We start from the raw sequence: 27,811 nt of genomic DNA, 5'->3' as shown, positions 1-27,811 counted from the left end.
CATGGCGGCAGCCGCGCGGGACTCACGTGGGAGCGCCGGGAAAAAGCTGAAAAGTTCGCTGCAGAAGAAGAAGAAGATGAAAGCGGTGGCCAGGGCTGTGGCGGCGCAGCTGGAAGGTGAGGACGAGGACGCTCCCGACAGTGGAGGGAACGGCCGGCACGGCGCGCCTAGCGCGGGGAGCAAGGGGGAGCTCACCCACCGTTGGGGTTCCCCCTTTTCCCGGGGGCGGCCAAGGGCCGGGGAGCAGGGTCCGGCGAGGCGTCGGGGGCGCAGCTGGTGCTCGGGAAGGAGCGCTGTCACCTGCACGGCCGCCGCGGGCGCTCGTGCTCGCGGGCGGGCTGCTGGGCGCCGCGCGGGGCGCGGCGGATCGTAGCCGAAGCTGAAGCAGCAGTAGGGGTGGGGTGGGGGGAGGCGGGAGTGTCGGCAGGGAGATGAATTCACGGGGAGTGGAGCGAAGGGCCAGGCGCGTGAAGACGGCCGAGGGGTGTTGTGCGTGCGTGCAGGTGACACTTAGAGACCCGCTGGTGACCGTCGGAGCGACTCGGAGGGGATTGGACTCGGTAGAGGGAGATGCGGCGCTCACCGAGGCTGACAGAGGACAGGAGAGGTGTTCCCTGCTGCAAATAGGACCCTTAGTTTTCGAGTGAGACCCATCACTCATGCTGCCCCTCTGCATTGTCGTCGTTGCACAAGCTTCTCTCTTGGGCACTGCAGCGGACACACAGCCCCACCTGCCCTATTGTGAATCCTTTCTACTACCTGAAACCCACCTAAGAGCCATTCATTAGTTCGTTTTGGCTTAGGGCCACACCAGCGGTGCTCAGGGCTGACTCTTGTCTCTGCGGTCGGGGATCACACCTGGCAAGGGCCCTGGAACCGTTACGTAGTGCCGGGGATTAAAAACCCAATTGGCCATGCATGCAAGACAAGGGCCCTACCTCTATACTATCTCTCAGGCTTCCCATTCATTCACTTAAAATAGGTCGTGGGTAGAGAGATGGTGCAGCAGGTAAGACCCTTGACTTGGATGCAGCCCTTTAGGTTTGATCCCCCAGGAGCCCCAAGTGCAGTCATATATAAGGCACGAGAACTGCCAGATGTGCCTTAAAACCCAAAACTACAACCTAGAACTGTGGTTCTGATTTTCTTCAACCCAGTACTTTAGTTTCATGGTTTCCAAACTCATTCGGCTTTCCACCCCTTTTTCAGAAAACATATCACTCATAAAAATATTTGGGGCTGGAGTGATACTACAGTGGGAAGGACATTTGCCTTGCACGCAGCAGAGTCAGGTTCAATTTCCAGCATCCCGTAGGGTTCCTGAAGCACCATCAGGAGTGATTGCTGAGTGCAGAGTAAGGAGCATCACTGGGTGTCACCCAACCCCCCCCAATTTGTTTTTAAAAATTTTTTATATTTTAATGAATCACCTCGAGGTATAGTTACAGACTTACAGACTTTAGTGCTGACGTTTCAGTCATACAATGATGGAGTACCCATTTCTCCACCAGTGCTCATTCTCCACCACCAATGTTCCCAGTATCCCTCCCATTCTCCCACCATTTTCCCATCTCTCCCCACCCCCCTCTGTGGCAGGCACATTCCTTTTTTTTTATTTTTTTAAATTTTTAAAAAATTTTTTTTTTATTTTAGTGAAACACCATGAGGTACAGTTGTAGATTTACAATTTTTTGTGCTTGGGTTTCGATTATACAATGATCAAATACCCATCCCTCCACCGGTGCCCATTTTCCACCACCTGGATAATATCCCTCCCATCCCCATCCCTCCCATTTCACCCTGCCTCTGAGGCACATTCCTTTTTACTCTCTCTCTCCTTTGGGGTGTTGTGGTCTGCAATGCAAGTATTGAATGGCCATCATGTTTGGTCTATAGTCTACTTTCAGCACGCCTCTCCCATCCCGAGTGGGCCCTCCAAACACCCTTTACTTGGTGTTCCCTTCTCTGTCTGCGCTGCCTTTTCCCCCAGCATGTGAGGCCGGCTTCCAAGCCATGGAGCAAACCTCCTGGTACTTATCTCTACTATTCTTGGGTGTTAGTCTCTCATTCTTCATTCTGTTACTTTATATTCCCCAAATGTCCCTCTCCTTCTGACTCATTTCACTTAACATAATACTTTACATGTTGATCCACTTATATGCAAATTTCAGACTTCATCTTTTTTAACAGCTGCATCATATTCCACTGTGTAGATGCACCAAAGTTTCTTAAACGAGTCATCTGTTCTCTGGCACTTGGCTTTTTTCCAGATTCTGGCTATTGTAAACAGTGCAGCAATTAACATACAAGTGCAGATGTCAAAAAAAAAATTTTTTTTTAAAGAAAAACATAGGTCCCTTCCCACATGCAGCTTCTCCCATGCAGTTATACCACCAGTCTGAAATGATTTGGGGATTGCAAAGTCCTTGGAGTATGCCACAGGGCATCTGCTCCTAAGTATTAACAGTAATGGTTATGGCCCCTTTCTGTCTTGCAAAACGAAGTCCCACTGCTTTGTTACCGTGTAAGCCTCCTGTCCTTCGGTAGTGGGGATACTTACAGCCTCCAGAAAAAAGAGAATGTAATTTCCCCAGGCTGCCTAGCATTTGTATTATTTTTTTATTTTTTATTTTTTGCCTTTCTGGGTCACACAGGCCTTGCGCAGGGGTTACTCTTGGCTCTGCACTCAGAAATTACTCCTGGTGATGCTTGGGGGACCATATGGAATGCCAGGGATCGAACTGGGGTTGACTGTGTGCAAAGTGAGCTCCCTCCCCACTGTACTATTTTTCTGGCCCCTGGCATTTGTATTTCATACATGAGAAAAGAAGCTGTGGTTGTTAGTGTTCATCTAGAACAGGGGGCAGGGCGGGGGGGCTAGAAGGCAGGAAGAAGATGGGCCTGGAATCAGGAGAGGAAGTTCCTTAAGTCTGTGGAGGCAGAGAGGCTGCTCCTGCTCTGTTATTCTTGATGTCGAATCCCGGCATTTCATCACGTATGCGTGGGAAGGTCCCAATGAGGGAGAGTGACCCCCCGCTGGTGATCGTCTGCTGTGTTGCTCCAGAGACCCCTTAAAGCTTCTGTCAGCCATAGTGAGTCCCTTCTATTTCCTGTGTGACTCCAGGAAGGCTGAGGACAGGGTGTCTCCAAGTAGAGCTGTACGGTTTGCATGCCCTAGACATGATCAGCCTGGGTCATGCTCGGGCTCCACGCCCTTCTGATGCCTAGGGACTTCTCTGTGGCTGTCTGGGCCCCGCGGCCCTTTCACTGTGACTGCATCTCAGTGGCACATAAGTGACAGAGGTTTTCTGATTTACTGCTTTCTGTACTATAGGTCTGTTGATTATAAAGATGGAACATTCACATTTGGTGTAACTCAGGAATTGCTGTTGACTCTTGGAAATTGTTTTTAACTTCTGGTCAAATCAGTGCTTTCTGAAAAGGTGACCCTTGGAAGTCATTTTTGTGTGTATGTGGCCTTGGCAGAACTACTGAGTATCCAGAGATATTTTAGATGATGTATCCTGAAGAGTCCTAGAGGTAAGAAGACTGATTGTGGCTTCAGACACACAAGGAATCAGTGTGCAAATTGCAGGTGTGTTACTGAGTGTATGACTTCTTTTTGATTTGAGTTTGATCATCAAAATCGATAGGGTTGTATCAGGTGATAAGTGCTGGATGGTTCCTGGATCTGTGATGATTTCCCATTCCTCATGGTTGTGCCCATGTGACTATAAACTAGTACTTAGGAAAGATAACTTCACATTTTCTTGAATTGTTTTGGTAACATGTGAAAAATGGCTGTAGGCTTCCAATACCTAGTAGGTCCTAGGAGCTAATCCTTCATTTCTGATGAACTACAAAGCTGTGTTGGGGCATCCTCGCTTAGCAGATAAATGTGCTTTTCGTTAAACTGTAACTCATGGTCTCTTCTTATCACTTACTTTTTACTTTAACTAGCCTGGGAACATTCATAGTCCCACTCAGGAGACAGGCTGCTTCCAGCTTCATCTCCTCTGCTCTGGGCTGTGCTGAGCTGTGTGATCACGTCTGATTTTGTCCCCCGTAGCATTCCTATGCTTCCATTTCACTTTCAGTTACTTTTATGGAATGACTTCATAGTTTTTTAAAGGAAAGTAAAGTAGTAAAGCATCAATTCTGAATACTCTGAATCTGGTAGTCTTTGTCAGGACAGGACTGTTGCGTGAGCAGAAGAGTGATTTCTGGCTGAGAAGGGGAGCATGGTTTCCTAAAGCTCTTACCTGCTAAGGGGCCATCAAAATGAGCATGTGGACAGAGGTATTCTGGTAAACTGAGACTTAGATCAAAATTGCTTTTTTTAAATTTCAGGTTTGATTAAGTGACTGTTTTCTGTGTTGGTTGAGTACGTGTTATGTCGTAGTTGTAATTGAATCTGATTCAGAGCTTTGCAGGCCCTCAGGTGTCAGACAGTAGTTTTGATTTGCCCTGCCAATTCAATTTTGAGATTAACTATTTGAAGCATTTGAGGTGTAAATAGAAGATTAAGAGCCAGTTCATAGACTGTTGTGAGGTTTGAATGGTAAAGCATAAATTGTAGGAAGGTTTACCCAAGTTTGCTACAATTTCAACCACCTATCTCTTGAGTGTTTACAAAGGTTGATTCCTTTTAAGTTCTGGTCCCCATGCTTTTGGGATTCTGCCTTGGAGTGTTGGTGACGATTTTAATTTTCATGTAGAGCATTGACTCAGATCTAAGATATTTGGGTCTCTTGATGGAGTACCCCCTCCCCCCATCTCTTCATTGAATCTTTCCTTGTGGCCTTATCTCTTCATTCTGACTCTTCTTTGCCCTTATAGGAGCAACTTGAACATTGTGTTTATAAAAGACATCCCCGGGGGCTGGACAGCGGGTGAGAGCAGGTGATCTGGGTGTCCCCTGTGGACCACGAGGAGTGATTTCCGAGTGCAGAGCCAGGGGAGGCCCCCAAACAAATAGTAAAAGATCCCCAGTCATTTTTCCCTTTTTATTTGTTCTCTTAGAAAAACATTTCAGATTCTTGTGCAGCCAGTTCTGCGCTGCCCCTATCCTTGGTGTACTTTCTCCCTCCTTGAGGGAGAGTATAGGCTTTTTAAGCACGCTGTGAACGATGCAGGGCTCTGAGCTCGCTTAAAGCCTAGTCCCAGGGTGGAGGCGAAAAGCCCCCTTTTCTGACTGAAGCCGATGGTGCTGGGAGCAAGAGTTTGCCGAGGAGGAAGGAGCAGGTGCCCATCTTTTGGAAGTTGGAGGGGCGAGGGCAGAGTGTATGAAACAGGCAGCCTCTTTTCTGCAGCCTCTTTTCTGGGTGCCTCGTGCTTCTGGGGTCTGTAGCCTGGATGCAGAGGTGACCCAGCACGTGTGCAGCCCCTGAAGGAAAGCCAGCCTCCAGGCTGGTTTGGAAGGAAGAATTAGCTGGAGGGGCTTCAGACAGCAAGATGCCCAGGCCGCCTGTCTCCCAGCCACCTGGATGGTGGGCTGCAGCATGCAGGGCACTTCCTGGGACGAACACTAGATGTCAGTGTTGTCCTTCCCCTGCTGACCAGGAGCTGGTGGACTTCTCTCAGTGTCCCGCACCGCCATTCCCCACGTGCTTCCCTGGCGCCTTGCGTTTCAGTGCCTATTAGAAGTGCTTTTCAGATAATTGTGTGTGCAGTTAGTGTCCAGGCAGGGCTTCTGACTCAGGAGTAAGACTTACCCTGCCTGAACTACACTCTCTAGCTGCTGCCATTCCATCTACTGCTTCCAGATACTTTGGGGGCGAGGGGGGGGGGGGGGGAGAATTGAATTGTTTTGGAATCAGGGATAGAGTGAACTCTGATTTTTGATACGTTGCTAATGTGACTAGGACTAGCTTTTGTTGGGTAAGATTGGAGTGAATTTTTTCATACTATGGGCAGGAATGTGGCTCATGTACTGACTGTATTTGCATACCAGTCCTGAGCTGTTATGTTGTCTCTGGCTTGTGAATTTCTATTTAAGCAGTGGTTTTGTTGTTGCTGCAGTGCAGAACAGACAGCCTCTTCGGGCAGTAAGAACTTTTTTTTTTTCTTTTTGGGTCAAACCTGGCGATGCTCAGGGATTACTCCTGGCTCTGCACTCAGGAATTACTCCTGGCGGTGCTCAGAGGACCATATGGGATGCTGGGAATCGAACCCGGGTCGGCCATGTGCAAGGCAAACGCCCTACCTGCTGTGCTGTCACTCCAGCCCCATTCTTTAATATTTTTTTATATCATCTCTGAGCATCTTGGTACTCAGGGATCACTTCTGGCGGTGCTCAGGGCACTGTGTATGTTTGTCTGTTTTTAAACCAATAAGCTACTCTTCAGGTAGTTCCTGGGTTGTGAATATGCTAACCAACAGCCACCTCAAAGTCGGCTCGTTTGGGGGACCTTGACTATGTCTCTGCTGCCTGCTCTGAGCCCAGCAGCCCCCCTGTGACTGTGCCCAGGCCCGTTCTTCCAGAGCTGGTGTGATGGGAGGGGATAGGGGTGTCTACTTACTGTCCCGTCCCTGCAGCTATGGAATCAAGGAATCCGGAAGCCAGTCTTGCAAGACCAAAGGTAGATGGGGAGCTATTTGCTCTGTGCAGGATTGTGTGTGTGTGTGTGTGTGTGTGTGTGTGTGTGTGGCGCGGGGGGGGGGGGGGGGAGCGGAGGAGAGGGTTGGCCAGGGCCTCCGTAATCTCTGCCTGGGGTCTGCAAGTTTGATTTCCTGCTCCTAGACCCTGTCGGAAGGAAAGAGAATCCCCTTCCATCTGATGATGAAGCAGTCGAAGCCGACAACGAGGAAGAATTTGAGCCTCAGGCTCCCAGCGGCCTTGAAAATTCTGCAGAGTGCAGCCTGGGAGCTAATGGGGGCTGGGCAGATGCCATGGCCAAAATTCTTAACAGAAAAACTCCTAAAAGCAAAGCCACCATTCTGGTCAAAAACAAGGAGCTGGAGAAGGAAAAAGAGAAGTTAAAGCAAGAGAGACTGGAGAGAAGAGCGCAGGTGAGCCTCCACGCTGGCCCAGTGGGCGGGGAGTCCAGCTCTTGTTTCGCCCTGCCCCACACATCCCGTACCCTCTGCTCAGGTGATGCCCCGCTTCTGTGGAGGGCTGGGTGGCCATGGGGAGGGCTGGAGAGCTGATCTCGCTCACTTGGGTATGCTGATGGTCTAATCATCTGAGTGACCAGAGAGAGATATTAGCCCTTGTATTTATTTATGTACTGTGTATGTAATATATTTTTATTGACACACTGAGATAGACCCTTACAAAGCTTTACAAGGCGGTTCATGATCAGGTTACAGTGATACAGTGTTCCAACACCCATCCCTCCACCAGTGTACATTTCCCAGCACCAGTGCCCCCAGGTTTCTCCCATCAATCCCCCCATCTCTATGACAGGCACTTCTCTCTCTCTCTCTCTCTCTCTCTCCCCCTCCCCCTCTCTCCCCCCTCCTCTCCTCTCTCCCTCTCTTTCTCCCTTTCTCTCTACCTCTCTCTCTTTACACCCCCCCCCCCCCCCCCCCCCGCGCGCTTTGCTTTGTGATTTGAAATGCAAATACTGAAAGGTTATCATGTATGTGTCTTTACCTACTTTAACACTCAGTTCTTGTCCAGGGTGATCATTTCCAGCTATTGTCATGCTGGTCCTTCTCTATATTACCCTCAGCCCCACACTCTTGTGGTTGATTCCAACCATTGACTCATCCTGCTAGTCCCGTTTTTTCCCTGGCCATGGTATTAGTGTTCTAGTGTATTTTTTTTTTTTATATACCACAGATGAATCGAGTAGTTCTTGATCGGTCTCTCTCCTTTGGACTCATTTCACTCAGCATGATACTCTCCATGTCCATCCATTTATAGGAAAATTTCATGACTTCATTTTTCCTAGCAGCTGAAATACTATGGTATTCCATTGTGTAGATGCGCCATAGTGTCTTTATTCATTCCTCTGTTCTCAGCATCAGCCCCCCCCCCTTTTTTTTTTTTTTTTTTTTTTTTTTTTTTTTTTTTGCTTTTTGGGTCACACCTGGTGATGCACGGGATGCACAGGGGTTACTCCTGGCTCTGCATTCAGGAATTACTCCTGGCAGTGCTAGGGGGACCATATGAGTTGCCAGGGCTCGAACCCAGGTTGGCCGCATGCAAGGCAAATGCCCTCCCCTCTATGCTGTCGCTCCAGCCCCAGCATCAGCCCTTTTAAAGTCAAGTTGTCAGTGCAGTGACTTCCTGGGTCAGACTTTTTTTTTTTTCCCAGTTGAGCTCAATATAACGATAGCTTGGTTGGATTCTGAACTTTTAGGATCATGATTGCTTTTTTGCTAACAACCTATTTCATAATGTAAACTGTAAAGATAATGTCGGGTTGATTATAGTTTTGAAAACCAGTGATTTAATTTTCTAGATAGTACAATAATAAGGTTTTTAATACTTTGTGCTTTCTTTCTTTCTTTTTTTTTTTTTTTTTTTGATACCCAGGGATGCACAGGGGTTGCTCCTGGCTCATGCACTCAGGAATTACTACTGGTGGTGCTCCGGGATGCTGGGAATCCAACCCGGGTCGGCCACGTGCAAGGCAAACACCCTACCTGCTGTGCTATCACTCCAGCCCCACTTGTGCTTTCTTAAATGAAGTATTTTTACATTTAAATATTTTGTTTTTATATATATATATATATAGAGAGAGAGAGAGAGAGAGAGAGAGTTAGTTTTTTGGTGGGACCACATAAACAGTGCTCAGCGCTTACTCCTGACTCTGCTCTACTCAGGGATCACTCTTGGCAGGACTCAGGGACCAACCTTATGCTGGGTATCAAACCCAGATTGGCTGCATGCAAGGCAAATACCCTGCCAGCCATATATACTCCCCCTGCATCCTCCGGACTCCTGACGCAATTTTTTTTAATGAAAAGTAACTTTCTACAGTCATACATTGTAAGAGTACTGATTTCCAGGAAGTACTTAATAGGTAGTAATAAAAGAGTAGATTTGAACTGACATAATTCCTTTCAAGTTCATCAGCCCCTTCTGTTTCCAAATGAATGTTTTCTTAATTCTGAATGCTGGTTGCTTGGAAAGTTTTATGAACACAGAACTCTTCAAGTCTGCCTTTTAGAAACAGAATGTACTCTATTGTTATGCACTTACCATACTTCATTTAAGATAAATTTTGTCTCTGAATCTTACTGATAGCTTTCAACTGAAAATTTGAACCTTTATTATCTGGCAAAAACTAGAACAGGCTTTCAAGATATTAGAAGCCTTCCTTGCCTCTCGTGCTAGTGTTTTGGTGAGAGGAAGAATAATATCTTGGCACCACAAAGAGCGAGCGTCTAACTACTGTTGACTGATGCTCAGAGTGCGGGAGAAGATTCTCGCATGTGATGCGGGACCACATGGTACACTTGGTGCCTGAGGCCAGGACACACCACTGCGCCTGCTGTGCATCTTTAGCACTGTCCTCCCGTTCATCAATTGTTCGAGCGGGCCCAGTAACGTCTCCATTGTCAGACTTATTGTTACTGTGTTTGGCATATCGAATACGTCACGGGTAGTTTGCCAGGCTCTGCCGTGCGGGCGAGATACTCTCAGTAGCTTGCTGGGCTCTCCGAGAGGGGCGGAGGAATTGAACCTGGCTTGGCCAGGCCGGACGGATGGCCACACGCAAGGCAAACACCCTACCGCTGTGCATCAGTGAGTGCAATCACTGTGCAAACACCCTATCGCTCCGCATCAGTGAGTCGGAAATCAGCCTATTGTTGCCATGTTTAAGCATGAAGAGCTTCCAGACTTGTTTGCTAATGTGGGTATAAAGATACATTTCCGGGGCCCGAGCAATAGTACAGTAGGGCTCTTGCCTTGCATGCAGCTGACTTGGTTTTGATCCCCAGCATCCCGTATGGTCCCTCGAGCACCGCCAAGAGTGATTACTGAGTGCAGAGTCAGGAGTAACTCCTAGACATTGCCAGGTGTGACCCTAAAACAAAGCAAAAACACATTGTGGAGTTAAATGCTTCCGGGCTTGGGACTGGGGTGCCTGCTGTCTCGTTTCCAGCTGTCCCACAATCACTCTTGCAGGAGATTTTATTTCAGAGTGGGCAGTTTAGTTTTCCTTTGCTCAGACAATTTCTGGTGGGTGATTGGAGAAGAGGAGAGGGAGGAGAGATTCTGGAGAGACTCAGCCCCTTGGAACTGGTGGATACTGGGGAGCTGCTGACCCCACTGCTGGCTGGCCTGAAGCAGGCACAGCTCTGAGCCTGGCAGAGTCCTGTGGGAGTCCCTCGCCTCCTCGCCCCCCTCTGCCTTAGATGGTGAGTCAGTGTGCAGTAGCTTGTGGATGACAGCGAGAAGAGCGGGAACTGAGGTGATTTTTGCAGACAGAAACTTGTTCACTGTATGAAGAGGCACTCTGCATACAAGACTGCTCTTTGAGAAGCTGATGGAAGTTTCTCGCGGGAGAAGCAGTACTCCTGTGGTTACCAGAGAGGCAGTGGGGTGTCTTCCCAGGCAGCCTCTTAGCTGGGAAGTGTGGGTGCTTGGGGTGCTCTCCTGGGCCCCCTCGCTCCCCCCGAGCACTCGGCGGTTGGCAGTGCTCCAGGCCCAGTCCCAAGCCTGACAGCTGCCCACTCGCTGCCTGTGCATGACTCTGAGTGCTGACCGCAGGCTCCCTGTGCTGGACCCCTCAGAGCCGGGTGGTTTTCACATTCCCCCTGACATGCTTAAGCCCGGATGATTTATTACCTTTGTCCTTTCACAGAGTATCATATCAAAGTCTACTGCACTTTCAAAAAGGCCTAATACTCTTTCACATCTTACTGTTTATAACACAGCTTGACAAGAAGCGGGAATGGGAAATGATGTGCAGAGTCAAGCCAGATGTCGTCAAAGACAAAGAAACCGAGAGAAATCTTCAGAGGATCGCAACGAGGTGAGACAGCGAGCCAGTGCTTTGGGAGGAGCCCTGCGAGCTGATGGGCCCCTCTCCTGAAGAGACTGGGTCCACACGCAGGCCTTCTCTCAGCCAGGTGGTTGGTATCCGCTCCGGTCTATCTCGTGCTGAATCCAACCCAGGATCCTGCTGGTCTCACATGAATATAATGTATGAAGAAAGGGGGCGTTTGGCTGTGCCCTGTCTGCAGGGCTCTTGTTTCTGACCATCCTGAGAACAGCCCCAGCAGACTTTCCGCAGCATTTCTTTTATGCTGACTTTCTCATTAGTGGCCTGCATGGTTCTTTCTCCTCCGGTGCATTAGTTTCCTGGTCTAGTACCTCGTCTTGGGAAGCAGTTTATGCTGTCCATAGCCTTTGCTCTTCCTCATTGCTGTCCTGGCCCCACATGTGTGCGGGATGACTTGGGTGACCAAAGCTGAGCAGGATCTGCAGGTTGCTGGGTGCTCCTTGCCTTGCCCACTACTCTGTCAGAATGACAGTCTCTTTCAAAGCAGACGCCCCTGGAACCCGAGGGATACATGGGCACACGGGGTGTTAGGCGCTTGCTTTGCACGTGGCTGATCCCGTTTCAATCTCTGGCACTACATAGAGTTCCCCAGGCCCTGCCAGAATCTCTTGAGTAAGTCCCGAGTGAGCACTGCAGGATATGGGCCCTGCTCCCTCCAAAAAAAAAAAAAGCCCCCAAAAGTGATTATATGCAGAGTAGGAGCCCTTTTTCCCCAAGTTCTTTTTGTGATCCAGTGTCTGAGAGCAGTCGGCTGCTGGGTGGTTTGGGCTGGCACCAGTCCTGCCTTTACGCTGCGTGCCCAGATCTTCTGCTTGGTGCCTCTGCCTCTGTCCCTGTAAAGAGAGGAGCACAATTCACCTTTCCGAGGGCAGACCTGGCACCTGGGGGTGAGCACCATGGGACACCTCCCTTGCCACCCCTTGGCTTGGGCTCTGTCTGAGCTGGCCTGCTCTGGCAGACGAGACTCTGAGTTAGGGACAGCGGGCTTCACTGTTGACAGCAGCAGCTATGACTGAGCGTCCTGTGAGGCAGGAAGGTGCGTAGGGCCTGAGGCAGGGATATGTCCCAGTGCGTGCTGTAGCGGGGAGGTTAGGAGAATGACAGTGTAACTGGACGGTGAGTGACAGTCTCGCATCTATGCTCTCCAGGGGAAAGGGAAGGGAAGCTGCACAGGTAGTTGAAAATGCTGTTGCAGCCCCAAGAACATATACAGAGAGGCGTCATGGATTTCAGTGCTATGTTTTATTTTACCTGATCTTTCCATATGATCAGTAATTAAGCATGCAATCAGTGTGAATACCGTCATTAACACCTTCTTTAGAATGCCCTTTTTCTTACTTGGTCAGAATCTGATGTACATTTAGAACTCGGTGCACTTTGCAGTGTGGATGAGCTGTGTCCATCCCCACATGGGGCCACTGGGCCACGGGACGCTGGGGGTCTTCATCCTCAGCCTCACTGGAGTGAACCTAGTCTAGGACTTCTTAGGTAGGATTTTAAATTAGTTCTGTATCCTAAGAGTCACAGAGAAGACAACCCAATGCTTTTAAAACTACTTGAGGTTTTTTTTTCGCATTTACAAATGAAATTTTAATCCAGAAAAATCTTTCATTGGGGACCGGGGGAGTCAGGCTTATTTCTTTATAGTGCCTGCAGTCATTAATTATGTTTTGAGGCATAGATGTTAGTTTAAAAAGGAATTCTTAGTTCTGATGCACAGAGGATAATTCAGAAAGATCACAGCCGAAAAGAACAATCATCTCAGTTCAGTTCTGACTAGAAGTATCTGTTCATCGTTGAAGTTGATGGTGCTGACCGTGAACGCAGCTCTTGGTCCAGCCTGCGCCTCGCATACTCCCTTCTCCAGGCACTCAAGAGTGTTGTGCTGGCCCCTGCTTGCGCCTGCTCTGCTTGACGTTGTGTTGGCTGTTTCACTGCAATGTCTGGTGGCTTTTGTAGGGGCGTGGTGCAGTTATTTAACGCTGTTCAGAAGCATCAAAAGAACGTTGATGAGAAGGTTAAAGAAGCGGGAGGCTCCATTAGGAAACGTGCTAAGCTGATCTCAACTGTTTCCAAGAAAGACTTCATCAGTGTTCTGCGAGGCATGGATGGAAGTTCGCAAGAGAAAAGTGGGAAGAACCCGAGAGACAAGCAGGTAAGGATCTGGGACCGACCTCCACGCAGTCCACTCTGCACCCTTCATTCTTTGATGAGTGTTCAGAGGGAAGTTCAGGGTAGATACTAAAATATATATATATATATATATATATGTATATATATATGGGGCTGGAGCGATAGCACAGCAGGTGGAGCGTTTGCCTTGCATGCACCCAACATGGCCGACCCGAGTTTGATTCCTCCACCCCTCTTGGAGAGCCCGGCAAGCTACTGAGAGTGTCTCGCCTGCACGGCAAAGCCTGGCAAGCTCCCCGTGACGTATTCGATATGCCAAACACAGTAACAAGTCTCACAATGTTACTGGGCCCACTTGAGCAAATCAATGAACAACGGGAGGACCGTGACCGTGACCGGTATATGTGTGTGTGTGTGTGTGTATATATATATATATATATATATATATATACATACACACATGAATATATATGTATGTATGTATGTATATATATGGACATAAAGATTTTCTACATAGCCCCTACCTCCTGTCAAAGCTGGATTCTTTATAGTGTCCTAATGCCTCATTAGCGTTGGGTGTTTTGTTTTGTTTTAATATTGCTTAAAATTAAGGTGTACGTGCATGTATGCATGTGTGTGCATGTGTGTGTGCGTGTGCGTGTGCATGTGCATGTGTGTGTGTGTCCCAAACAGGACTCAAGGTCTCGGGCCCCGCTGGTGCTTCTCATCCTGGAGGTGCTGGAGTCTCCGGGGACTGTGGGAATCAGACGGTCAGGTGCTTGCCTTGCACTATCCAGCCTGCTGTACTTTCTCCTGGCCCCAGACACCCTCTTCTAGCTCTTCCAAACAGAGAGACTGCTGTGTGCCCTGGAGTTCCAGATTTTGCTACATCTGCTTTCGAAGAAATCTTCATAATAGTTTATTTTCATTTTAGGATCTTCAGTTCTGACACGTAGTTTCCTGTAAAGCAAAGAAGAGAAAAGCATTGTTTTTGCTCTTAACCTGGGGAGGTATGTGGGGGGTGTTGGGGTCACTCCCAGCAGTGCTCAGGGATGAGCCCAGACCTTCTGCTTGCACCAGGCACCCCTGCCCGCCACCCAGCTCTCCTACCTGACAGGTGTTTGTTAAATGTATCTGTTTTGCTTTCCTCTCAGAGAGTTGCCCAGAGTTATTCAGATTCCTCTCTTTGCCCCTAGGTGTGATTTACAAGTTGGGTTTGGGGTGTTATCTGTCCACCGCACATTCATGTTTCCACTCCCACACTTATGTTTCTTTTTGTGCTTTTATAAGCATGACTTTCACGAGAATGCCTTCAAAACCCAGATGATCTTCAAGCGTTTTGGTGCTTACAGTGATTTTTCTATTATATATTTCAAAAGTGCATTTAATCATTAGCTGTTAATTAAGATACTTTTGTTCTTCTGATCCTGCTGAATTGGAGAATATTGCTGCCCTTGTAAAAATTACATCTGCAAATGTTATTTCTGGGGACAGTATCATTTTTAGGAAAAAAGAATGTGAAAGAAGAGTATTGTCCAAGATAGCCTGTGGATACACAAAATTACGTTTGAGTTGGTTGTTACTGTACTCTGGCTTCTGGAACTCAGTCTGAGTGCTGTCAGGGACACAAAGGGGCACTGGATGTGCTTTAGAAGAGAAGATGGGTAGGCAGGAAAGGCAGAATGTTCCAGACACTTCTCACTCATATTTTTCTCCTGTGAAAAATGAGTTCTATTGTCAGATATAATTCCTTTTTAATAAGGACATTGTCCATCTTATATTAAAGCTAGTCATTTGTACTGGCTGTTTTTGTGCATTATTGGTAGTACACTTGTAATGCACAGAAACTCCTTATACCCTTGGTATTCACAAATTTAACAGCTTTTTTTTTTTTCTTTTAAGAATTCTCATACCGGAAAGCTTGTGTACAGACGTGAGTCACTTGGTGACTCACTGCCCAATGTCTACTTCCTACTGATGCTCTTTCTTATTCACTATCATATTGGGTCACAATAAATCTTTTAAAATTAATATAAGGAGCTTAGTTTAATATTAACATTTTTTATTCATGTATTGGTGAGACAAGGCAGCAGAAGGTGATGATACTTAGCCAAAAAATAGAAGTTTGGTTCTGTGGAACAACTCAGTCTTGCCACATATTTCATGTGGAAAAAAGAAGAGCAAACATTTGCAAAAATGTTTTAGTAGGGTTTCCAGATAGTGCAGATACTGCTTGTGAAGTTCAAAAGTGTTCAGCTTGGAGAAATAGTGACAGTCATCAACAGTTCGGCTCTGATTCTGAGCAGTCAGGGCACAGGTGCCTGTCACGGCTTCATGAGGGTCCCAGGTTCTGTCCCTGGCACTGCCAGGAGTGACCCTTGAGCACAGAGCAGGGAGTAGCCCTGAGTCCCACTGAGTGTGGCCCTCAGAACCATTTTTCACTGTGTCCTATGAATTTGGATGGTAACTGGGGAGGTATTTTTCTGTTGGATTATTTCACTCTAGGCTGAAGATGCTCTTTGAGACATTCATAAACCAGGCATCAGCCTGATGCAATTCCCTGTCCTGGGCGAGCTGTGATCTAGTTGGTCTTTGAGGAAAGGGGGACTGTGTCATGACCAGCCTGTCGGGACGGTGGCCTCTCGCCTCTCTGGGGCTGGGCAGGGGAGTGGGTAGGCGAGGGGGCCCCTGATTCCAGGGGCTCCAGGCATTGACTTGACCTGAGATAGGTGAGGCAGGGCACTGCCATGATTCCGAGGGATTTGGAGAAATAAGAAATTGCAGGTTACTGAAGGTGACAGGGGACACAGAAGCAGGGACTGGCATTGTGACCAGATGGCAGTGGGGAAATGTTGGAGATGTGGCTCCTGGGCTGCCTGGGGAGTCCAAGCTGTGATAAAGGAGGCAGCCGGCGTTGAAGACAGGGTGAAGCAGTGGAGCAAGGAGAAAGGGTCTTGGCAGGCACAAAAGCGTCAGCCCCAGAGGAGGAGGCGCTGGGGATAAACACTCTGGGAGCCCATCGGGGGAGGGAGAGGTACCTCTGAGAACCTTTGCCTACTCGAGGGTCACTTCAAGGTTGTAGGTGTGTGCGTTGTCTGGCAACAATTCTCTAATCCAGACCTTAGAATCTTTCCCTTGGGCCCAAATGAAGGAAGCACAACCTGCAGGCGTGTGACAGGCCTGTGTGGCCCAGGCTACCCCAGCCATGCCCCTGAGCAGAGAAACTGATGGGCGCAGTGTCCGCAGACTGCCTGGGCTGACCAAGGGCCAGGAGAGCACCTGAACCCGGGATTCGGGGCCTGCAGGAATCCTGCCTTGTCTGTCCCCAGAGAGAGGCATGCCTCCTGGAAAAGGGGTGAATGGGACTTTGTAGAATGCTAGAGGTTTCCCAGTTGTTGGTCTCCCACTGGCTCTTTGCTTGAAAAAGTTACTAAACTCTAGTCTGAGATTAGGGGTTGTAGGTTGTCCGTTTGCTTTGAGGTGGACAGAAGCAGGACCTTCAGCCCAAGTCTTCGGGAGAGTGCTGGCTCTGGGCTCTGTTTACACTCCTCAAGTACAGACTTGTTGCACACTTTTCATGACTTGGAGTTTCCAGTATATTGATCTCAGCATGGGTATTCTGAGAATGAAGCCACAACAACTTCTCAGTAAAGGGACAGGCGATCTGGTCCCTGGTGGAAAGTAATATCTGTGATATTTGCAGAGTAACAGATTTCAGTAAAAATTCCTAAGGGAGAGAGAGAGAGAGAGAGAGAGAGAGAGAGAGAGAGAGAGAGAGAGAGAGAGAGAGAGAGAGAGAGAGTGTGTGTGTGTGTGTGTGTGTGTGTGTGTGTGTGTGTGTTCTGGTCTTGTGAAATGAGCATTTTCAACAAGGGACCATTTTTCCTGAGGGACAGTGGCGGCTCTGCGTTGCCCAGTGGCTGGCAGTGGGACGCTCTGAAGCAGCACCCAGCTTTCTTGGTGGCTCAGGAGCAGCCTCAGATCCCAGTGGATGTGTCCCTGCAGAACTGCACTGTCCTTCCGGTCTCTGGCCCCCTCAGTTCTTGCTCCTTGGGGCAGGCGGGGACGAGGTGGGGCTTCTCCCCGGACTGTGTGCTTCCGCAGCAGTGCTCTGGACTGCTTTAACATGCAGAGTTGGGGGTCGGGGAGGCAGGCAGGGGGGTGGAGGTTGTCCTTAAATCGCCCTGGAGCCCAGGGCAAAGGCATTCTGCTCTCACAGAAAGTCTGCTCTGCTGGGAATGCGTGGAATTCGAACTTAGTAAATAATTCTGCTTAATGTTTGTTTACTGAACATGCCTAAATAGATTAGAGTTTAGACAGATGGGAGACTCCGAGCTGGGCTGCAGAGGCGGTTGGGCAGCGTGGAGCCAGGTCCCCCTGGGTTTTGCCTCTTTCCCAATAGACTGCTGAGGGTTTCTGAGCCGCCAGGCTGGACGTCAGGGTGCCGGGTTGTGTGGTTGGGGGCAGGGGATGGGGGTTCCGGGAGGACTGTGGGGCTGCTGTCCAGTGTTTGTGTAGTGAAGAGCAGCCATGGTCCCGTGTGAGGGGACGTTCTCCGTCTTTGCAATCACCGGGGTCTCGGTTTCTCTGGGGTCCCCATAAAGACGCTGAGTGTGGAGTTTCATTTTCTGCTGTCCTGCAAGAAGAAAGCTTGTACTACAGGTTTGCACTGATGTGCATTTTTATTATTTGTGTGTGTGTGTTGGGGGAAGGAGTGAACACACCCAGTGGTGCTCAGGGTTCCACTCCTGGCATGCTCCGGGGAGTGACCTATATGTGGTACTGGGGCCTGGAACCAGAGTCCTCTCATGCAGAGCAAGTGCTTCTCTGGCCCAGAGACTACCTTCCTGTTTCTTGCTCACAACCATCCTTTTGGAGTTGTGAGCAGCTGTGGGGATTGGGATGCCTAACACGCATTCTGCGAGGTCCACTGACCACAGCACCTGGGTGGGACCCTTCATACTCCTTGCAGAGATGCTGGGAGAAGCAGCTGAATTCCCAGTGTTTGCGAAGTGCTTCAAGCCAGTCTCGGCACATGGTTGGCTCCAAGTCCGGGGTGTGATGATTTTTGTTTTGCTGGCGTTTCATCCTTAGCATGAATTTCTGATTGACTTTTCATGTTTTCCTAGCAAATTGGGAAACAATTTGAAGTGAAGCTGTTAGTACTTTAGGAGTTACCATATAATCCAAAATTTGTTCATAATTAACTATAAAAATGGCTTTCTTGGATCTGGAGAGTTGTCCCTCATCTTCAGTATGTCTGGTCTGGCAGTGTGTACTTCTTGTAGAATCATGAAGCTGGACTTTGAAGACCTTCAAATGATCGCATTTTGCATCCTGACCAGCGGTGGTTGGACTAACTGGCCCTCCCGTCATATGCCTCCCCGGGGAACTTGCTGTCCCGGGAGCTTCTCTGCTGCTTGTACATCCGTATTGTGGAGAATCTTAGCCCAGGAGGGGTTCAGGGGTCTGCCCCTCACAAAGGTGGTTGGAGAGGGTCTAGAAAAGGCCCCGCCTGTACCACGTACCACAGGGATGCCCGATACACACACCGGCAGTGACTTCTCCCAGCTGCAGAGTGGGTGTCTAGGGGAGCTGGGTCACTGGAGCATGCAGAGTGGAAAGCACCTCACAGCACGGGCCCGAGTCGTGAGTGGCTGCCCCCGTCCCACTGTCTGGAGATCCTTTTCTCAGCCCCCCAATCCCATGCGTAGAGACAGTACAGGGGGTAGGACGCTTCCTTGCACGTGGCAGCCCAGTTCAGTCCCTGGCATCCCTTTGGTTTCCCCGAACCCCACCAGGAGTGATACCTGAGTACAGAGCCAGGAGTAAGCCCTGAGCACTGCTGAGTGTGGCCCCAAATCAAAATCATACAAAAAGAAGTATAAGTGGGCTTGTCGCTTGGAGTCCTGGGAAGCAATTAAAATGAGCTGTCATTTGGTGGAGAACTGGAACAAGTGAACCTTGATAGAGACTATCAGGAATTGTTCTCTGGGGATTTTTGGGATCCAAGGAAAGCAGAGTTTATGCTGGAATGTTGTCTTTCCAGATGATCTTGAATCTTTAGACTTGTCCTTGGACTCCACATATAATCCAGATGGAGAATTTTGAATTCTTTTTTGATTTCTGGGCTGTTAAGTTTTTGCTACTGAAAAGATCATTAGTTTTCTTAGTCTTGAAGATTTGTATCTGACTTCCATTCATTTCTGTCAAGTCACAGTCTTCACCTGGAAATCTCGAAGAATCTCCTGCCAGGGTGCAGCTCTTTGATTCTCTAGGAATTCTTATTAAACAATTCCTGATATTCTTGATCAGTCTGTGCTTTTTTACTCCTCCACTTGTTGTCGCTGATTTTAACTGCTTTACTAGACTCCAAGAACAAGAGTTAGCTTAGATGGAAAACATTTTGCCTTACATGTTTGAGGCCCTGGGTTTGATCCCCAGCACTGCAAAAAAAAAGGGGGGTTGGGGTGGGGTGGGGAATTCCCACAGTCTTCAGTCCTACAGTCTACAGTTCCTACAGTCACAGTTCATAAGCAGCATATTAAGGTTGATGAGAAGGGTGATTGAGGGTTGAAGTTCTAAAGAGCGTACTGACAAATGCACAGCAGCCAAGTTACTGAGATGAATCTGGCCAATTCTAAGACCCTTTCTTAATTTAGGTGAAACAATTGAAATGAAAAGGGAATGTTCTGGGGAAGGCTGTGAAGTCAATTACTTTTGGGGGGACTTGGCCTTAATTCTTCCCCCTTCAATATTGAAACGAAGGAGCCCTATTAAAGGCTTGGTGGGAAGCTGATGATCAGCCCCAGCCTCTGCTCCAGTTCCCTCTGCAGGAGCTGCCAGTGTGGGTCTCAGCCCTGCAGAGTGAGCGCGTGACACTTCCAGAGCTGTCTCCATCGTCCAAACCGACACAAGCTGCTTCTGTATGATCTTGATTAATTGTTGGTCTAAAACCAGGCCCGTGAGGGTGAGGACCATTGTGCTTCCTTGTATCATGTGGCTTTCATTAAGTTCGTGCGTTTAATCCGTTGGACGCTGCAGTTGCTGTCCGAGCAGAGTGATCTTGCAGGCCTCCTTAGGCTGCTGGGCTGCTCCTCAAGGCCGCTCCCCCCAACTTCTAGCGCTGTTGCCGGGGACTGTCCAGTTTGCCCCACAGCACTGACCTGCCTTCCCTCTGGTGGCTGCCTGGGCCTGACATGTGTGGTGTGACCAGCGGTCTCTGACATGCACATTACCACACACTGAGGAAGCTGGGAGGCTGCTTTACATTCTTAAAATCTGGACCTGTAAAACACTCTGATTTGCAATGCTAGAATGAGGAGTGAACTACAATTCAAATTACGATTCTCTTGTCTTTTATTTTTTTTATAAAAATAATCCATCAACTTGCCACTATTCCTACTTTACAAGCAAAACAAAACCTTTCGTTCTCACAATGACTCAACATTTAATGAGTCTCTTTAGTGGTCACCCCGGCAAGCGTTCCCAGTGAATGTCACATTTGGAATTTGCCTTAGGTTTTCTCCTTATGCTAATCTTTGATCCATCTTTTGTTTGTGAGTGTTCCAAATATTTAGGAGGTTTTCATTCTTCATAGTCAATCATTTTTATGGAAAAGATAAAGTTGAGATTATGTAAATCATTGTATGACAGAATTTGCCAGAGTTCTGACTTTTGTATAAATTATCTTAAACGCGGTCTTTTTTTTTTTTTAAGTTTTCATTTTATTTTATTTAGTTTTCTTTTTTGTAGGAGTACTGCTATTTATTCAGCCACTGATTAGCTGATTGAATTGTGCATGAACTCCACCTTACTTTTTTTTTTTCCATTTTTTATAATTTTATTTATTGAATCACCGTGAGAGCAGTTACAAAGCTTTTGGGTCTAAGTTGCAGTCATACAATGAAACACCCGTACCTTCACCAGTGCCCATTCTCCACCACCAAAAATCCCAGTATACCCCCATCCCACACCCTTCCCCTGCCTGTGGGGCAGATGATTTCCACATTACTCTCTCTCTACTTTGATCACATTTACTATTTCGACACCAGACCCACCATTATTTGAGATTTTACCCCAACACTCAGATCTGCTGAAAAGGCAACAATAGACAATTTGTGTTCTATTGCTGGTTATGAATAACATATGATGTCGTGTGGCTGCAGTAGGGCCATGTGGTTTTGAAATTCCGAAATTTTAACACTTAAATCTGGAGGGATTTCTGCCAAAAGCCACTGGGTTTAGAGATCTGCTCCTGAGTCTCTGGGATCATGGCCGTTGAGCAGCTTGATGAGGAGCCAGAGAGGCCGTTCGTGGGCGATGACTTGGGGTCTCGTTGGGGTGGGGAGGACAGGCCCGGCTCCCCCTCCCCCCCATCCCGTGAGGCCCAACAACTTTCGTCACCGTGGGCCCAAGCCTGACTGTCCAGTGGCCTCTGGAGGATGACAACCACCAAGTCGCCAAGAGGGAACAGGCGGAGGGACAACACCCTTTCCTCCCTGGGGTGGCCCGGCGACAGTAACGTACTGTGGAGTCCGGATGCATTTCTGCCAAAAGCCACTGGGTTTTGAGATTTGTTTCTGAGTCTCTGGGATCATGGCCATTAAGCAGCTTGATCAGGAGCCAGAGAGGCCATTCGTGGGCGATGACTTGGGGTCTTGTTGGGGTGGGGAGGACAAGCCCGGCTCCACCCCCATCCCGTGAGGCCCTGTGTGTCTTGTCACTGGGGGCCCAAATGTGACTATCCAGTGGCCTCAGATGAATGGCGGCCACTGGGCCGCCAGGGGGAACAGGCCAAGGCACGAAACCTATTCCCACCTGGGTTGGCCCAGCACCGGTAGCCTACTGCAGAGACCAGACGCATTTCTTCCTAAAGCCACTGGGTTCTGAGTTTCGTTTCTGAGTCTCTGGGATCATGTCCATTAAGCGGTTCAATCAGGAACCAAAGAGGCCTTGCCTCCAATTATATAGCTGAGCCGGAGGTGGTTTGTGGGTGTGTTTCCCACATACCTAACTTTTGGCCATTTACTTTCTTGGTAAACTTTGCCCCAAGTTTTTGGAGTCTAGCCAAAGGCACAGCAGCAATTTGGGGGTATCTGGAAGTCTGAAGGCGCCATGAGGCTGCTGATGCACTCGCCTCACAGGTACAGATTGACCTGCTGGCGGCACCATACCCCCAAACACGGTCTTTTTCACTGTATTTTGATAGCGGTTCAACTGTGTTTCTAGTTGATTGCAGATAGTTTATAAATACATAGCATTCTCACTGAAGATGTTGCAGAGCTGTGTAGTATTGTTGGAAGAACTTGGAATCAGATGGTTGTAGAATTGAGAGTCAGTTCCATTTATAAACTCTGAATGTAAGTTGCTTCACTCCTTTGAGCTTGCTTTCCTTAGATGAGGTGAGCTGAGAGGAGCCTTGCTCCCTGGCCTGAAACTGGAATAGAATTAATAATAAAGTGTTTGGCACTTGAGCATAGCATTCATGTTTTGACCATCTCTCCCCTGTTGAGGAAGAACTGTTCTGCTTCCTAAGCCAGGGGGTTTCTCAGGGAAGAGCTTTTGAATAAAATCTTGGGGGTGAAGCTGAAGATGATGGGTTTCAGAAATGGCTGAGGAATAGCTTTCGCCTCCCCTGCGGTCCTGGGCGTGTTGCCCTCCGTTGGTTTGATTCTCTGTGAGGCCCCTGCTGGCTGGACAGTATCAGATAAAGCGATTCTCTGCCCACTCGCCCTGTCTTGCTCTCTCTCCCTAGCCCGGTTGACTCCATGCTCCCTGCAGCGCTCCTTTCCTGACTTGATAGCACTGGGTTGTCTCTCCTGACTCATTAATTTGGCCTATTACCTCTGGACTTTTGCTCACCCTAAGGGAAGATTTCTCTGTTTTATGAAGTCAGCTTCCCTTGCCCTCATGTTGTGTATATTCTCATGAAGTAAATACTTTCAGAATCTCATGTGGCCCAAACCAGCCTCACCAAAGCTGGGTGTTGCCATGCTTCCTTTTATTCTGAAGCTGTTCATGCTCTTGTCCGTGGCTGTCCCCAGCCATCCAGGGTGCCATTCCGTCTGACAGTCTTGTCTATTCACTTCTGGCACTGCATGCTCCCTGCTCAGGCCGTGCTGCCTCCTGGGACAGTTTTTCCTGGATAGGTTCCCTCTTTCCTGGGTCTTGAGTCCCTGGGTTTGAAACAGCTGCTCCCCCATGGTCTTTCAGGCCTGGCGGATGGCCCCCAGGCTGAATGGTGCCTGCAGCCCTCCTGCCCTCCTGCCTTCCTGCCCACGAGTCCTGACTGCAGCTTGTCCCCCCTTGAGTGTGGATTGCCTGATGGGGGTCTCTGCTCGTTCATCACAGCACCACCCCAGCCTCTCATTGACACCTCTCCTTTTCTCCCCTCTCTCCACTTCCTCTTTTGTGTAGTTTACTGAGAAAGGCTTGGTTGGCGGTGAACGTCAGGAGATCCACAGGTCTGGAAGGACCGCCCTTCTAACTGCAGGATAGTTCTGGAATGATTCTGCCTGGGTTGGACATTCTCCCCCATCAGCACTTGGAGCCCAGTGTGGGAGGAGGGCTGGGCCACATCCTCTGGGGAGGTGGGACTCCCTCGATGCCAGACCTCTGATTGCTGCTCCCCTTCTCTGACAGGTGCCTGGGACTGCCAGTTCCTGGGTTTCTGGAACATTCCACTGTGTCAGTGAGGGGGCTGACAACCTGACAATCGAGTCTCAGTTTCAGCTTCCTTGGCTGCTTCACCTGCCTCAGTGGCGTATCTGGTCTGCATCCCTCCTGCCCTGTCCTTGTGGGTCTGTCTGAAATGTGAAATCAGGTTTCTTTGGCTTTGTTCAATGTGACAGTTTAGCGCGATGCATCATTTCCTTTCACACTGCCACCGAAATACGTGGATGTTAGAAATGAAATGATTGTTCTGTTGCCGGTAAAACAATTTGTGTCTTGAGCTCAAGGGTCCACACCTGTTGCTTTCCCATGTTTTCCCTCTGTATCACTCCTTACAATGAGAAGGTACCAAGGTCACACCATACCGGGTCTCAGTGCAGTTCCAGAATCAGAAACATCTCTCTTGTCCCAGGTGTTCCTATAGTGACTCCTGAGAAATATTTGCCCATTTGGAGACGCAGGTTCTTGGGTTGGTGCACACTGGAACTCTGGAGACTTGTCACAACAGGTCACTGGGCCAGCCCCACCCTGAGAGTTTGAGTCTATCTGGAATGGAGCCCAATTTTGAATTTTCTTAAAGTGAAATTGAAGCCAATGCTGCGGCCCAGAGACCACACTTGGAGGACGCTATGAATGCTTTTTTCAACAAAGGTAATACCCTTTCCAACCCCAGGTCACGCTTTACATCACATCGTCACATCGGACATCTGTGACTGCCCTCCTTACCTTGAGGTCAGGACAAGCATGGAGGCCCTCTGGCTTCAGCGTTTGGGTTACCAGTTCCTGCCCCTGGGGGCCACCTTCCTTCCTTTGTTTCTGAGACCTTGGACTCACATTATGATTCTCCCTGTCTTTGCACCTGCCCATTTTCTGTGACCTTGCCACTCACTAGGCAGGTGGAGTCAGTATATGGGTGGGCAGATGGAAAGACCCTGCCTGGTTGTGGGTCCCCTGCGGTCTGCTCTAGTTGGGAGCACAGGGACTGCCTGGGGGACGCGGTGTCAAATGTGAAGGACAGACTACGAAGTCTCTGGAACCACGAATGCTCATGCCGGGTGCACCTCCCGGACAGCAGGAAGCACCGTACCTGGCGCACCGGGCAGTACAGAGCTGTCGCTCCTCCATGGATCTCTGCTTCTTGGAATCCGCGTTTTCTCTTGGTTGAGGCACTTACCTGGGTTGGGTCGAGGAGAGCAAGCGGCCTTTATCCAGCTGGGTGACTGCCCAGCGGCAGCAGAACGGGGTTGGCGTGGCGGCTTAAACATCGGACCAAGTGACCGGTCTGGTCTGTGCACTTCTGGGGAATGTCACGAGTGACCTTCCCACTTCCTTGCTCTGACAGTGTCATGAAAGGTATTGGGGCTGTCAGGCTGTGGGCTGGGAACAGCCCTGACTGCATCGCACTCCAGGCTGCTCTGACTTGGCAGGCCCACGCTGTGCTCTGCTCCCCTCTGCCGTCCGCATGCCTTGCTTGGTTCTCTGGCCCCAAGAAGATGTGTTGGCCGGTCCACCCTGCTTTCTGGCGCACTGCCCTGCTGTGACAGTAGGACTTTCAGGACTCTGGTGGCTGTCATTAGTTGGTTGTCATTAGCTCAGCAGAATTTTATACAAGTGACCTCCCATAGTCCCGCCAATGTCCTCTATATCTTTTCTCTTAAAAATTGCTTGATTTCTATCCCTGGCCCCACATAAAGTCCCCTGGACACCACCAGGATTGACTCCTGAGCACAAGAGCCAGGAGTAAGGCCTGAGCACCGCCTTGCATCAGCAGCAACAAAAACTGTTCTAAAGAGGGTGAATAGGCCTCCTGGAGATGACATGTTTTTTTACCAGATGTCATGGGTTCTGATCCTACAAATGGGCTCATGAGGTCAGAGTTGGAAAAAGCCGGGACTTACAGAAAAGCAGTACCAGGTGCACCGTTTTCAGTATTTGCAGATTGAAGGAAGAAGTCTTGGTGGAATGTGGATTGTATTCATGCCACAAGGTGGTGGTGTTGCACCATGGAATCAGAGACTCATTTTCGGTTTCTCTCACAGGTCTGTCTAAATCCCATGAGTAAATTGAGTGGACTGCATGGTGTGGCTCTTGACCCACCTCAGTTATTTATAGGTTTAGCATGCAGTTTCTGACCCACATAAAGAACATTTGGTTCAAATTTTTTTATCAATGTTAATAAGATAACATCTGTACAGGTTAACATAATGCCTGGTTGCTCTCCTTTTCTCTCCTTTAGTTTATTCTAGGGGTCTTTAGCTAGAGAGATAGTACAGGAGGTTTACTACCTGGAGATACTGGGGTGCTCCCTGAACAGTGCTTGAGCGGCACCCTGAGAAGTCAGAAATAAGCCCTGGCAGGTGTAGCCAAGGGGGCCCTCCTTCAAATTTCTGTTTGTGTAAAAGGTGGTTTTTTTTTTTTTAAATAACATCCCTGAACACTAAGTAATATTCTAAATTCATTTTGATTATGAGATTTTAAAAATTGACATATAATTATATTTTCTCAGTTCATGAAAAGAAAGGAAAATTTGTTTGTGGGGAGAGGGGGTGTTAAATATTTCGTTAGCCTATAATTTTTAACTTCATCTTTGTGTGTATGTGTTTGGTGTAGAAGTAAAGCCACTCTCCAGTTTGTCTGGGCCCATTTCTGCCGGAAGCAGTGCTGGTCAGCTTGGGAGTTTGGCCTTTCTCTGAGTTAAACTGATGTGTTTCTTCTGCGCTTTCCTCCTCTGCAGAGCACAGGAAACTCAGAAGAGGGCCCCAGCTGGAAGATCTTGCGGGACGACTTCATGATGGGCAGCACCATGAAGGACTGGGATCGGGAGAGCGACGGGCCCGCTGCAAGTGACCCCGACACCTGAGCCCTCAGGACACTGAGCTTCCGGTCCTGTCCTCCAGGGACTGGGCATGCTGCTGTGACAGCAAGAAAGCCCGAGGCTTTGCGGTTCAGGCCCCACTGTAATGTTTTGGACATTTTAAACATTATTCCTCAACATGTTTGTGAAAAGAAACATTTCTGTATGACTGAAGAAATAGGTATTTAGTTGGACTGTTACAGATTGGCATACTGGTGATAGATGTTGAGGTTTGGTTCTATATTGCCTATTTCTGGAAATGCATATGGGAAAATGAACTTGAAGTTCCTATTTTTCCACCATCTAACTTAGAGACTTACAGAATTTTCCTTCAGATGCTAAGTTTTAGATATACATATATATATATGTGCATGTGTATACATATGTATGTATATGCACACATATGGAGATACAGAAATACCAACCTTTGTTAAGTTATTTTTGTATAAGAGATTTACTAAGACAAAGTTCTTGTATTTGTTTTGCCAACAAGGCATACATATTTTTTTAGGAAGCATGTGGAATATTTGTCAAGCTAAAATTCTTTTATGGGCTGGCAGACCCCTAAGACAGTGCCGTTAGGCAGCTGGTCATTCGCATCAGAACATAGCATCTGATTTGAAACTTCATTCCTGAATGTTGCCTCAGAGATTGTTCCAAAAAATGGGGCAAATTTTCATGTGAAATTGTTAAAAAAAAAAAGGAAGAGAAGAAAAGCACTGGATGAGCCCCAAGTTTCAGTAAAACTGAGCCCGAGATTTGTTGAAGGTAGGGGAGTGGTTTAATAAATGTGATCTGTTTCGTTCCTTAAGGGTCCGTTCCTCTCATCTTTCCATAATGAAAAGACTCGCTCTTTCTCCCCAGTACTTGCAACATACTTGCATCTGTTAGGGATCAAAGAATTATTCTCCCCCCCTCAGGACTGTGCTGTGTAGAGATGTTTGTATTTTCAGATCCTTTTGAGTGTTACAAGTATTACATAATGAAAGCTAAATTAGTCCAGCAGCTGGTACTTGATACCATAAAAGAAGGGACATACTTAAAATAACAATCTACTAAACCAGAGAAGATCAAAATTCAATTTTCATATTCCAAATTTTCAGCTTTTGTGATTTATAAAATTATAGAACTACCATTATGTCAATGTAATGAAAATAAAACATGAAAAAGCAAATTTTAGTAGTAA

At 48.2% G+C, this 27,811-nt stretch overlaps 1 protein-coding gene across 2 annotated transcripts; it reads left to right on the top strand.

The window, feature by feature from the left end:
* On the top strand, positions 1–27,811 carry RRP15 (ribosomal RNA processing 15 homolog). 2 transcript variants are annotated; one of them, XM_056110720.1, is made up of 5 exons: positions 1–116; positions 6,743–7,011; positions 10,837–10,934; positions 12,924–13,119; positions 26,506–27,811. In XM_056110720.1, exons 1-5 carry the CDS (start codon positions 2–4, stop codon positions 26,629–26,631), a joined length of 804 nt encoding a protein of 267 aa, XP_055966695.1. In that variant the 5' UTR covers position 1; the 3' UTR covers positions 26,632–27,811. The 2 variants fall into 2 exon arrangements, with proteins under 2 accessions (XP_055966695.1, XP_055966696.1); XM_056110721.1 differs by having other exon boundaries at positions 1–170; positions 6,761–7,011.

Source organism: Sorex fumeus, unplaced genomic scaffold (genome assembly GCF_029834395.1).
Source record: "Sorex fumeus unplaced genomic scaffold, SorFum_2.1 ptg000010l, whole genome shotgun sequence".
Lineage (NCBI taxonomy): Eukaryota > Metazoa > Chordata > Mammalia > Eulipotyphla > Soricidae > Sorex > Sorex fumeus.
This window is presented reverse-complemented; position numbering and strand designations above follow the sequence as displayed.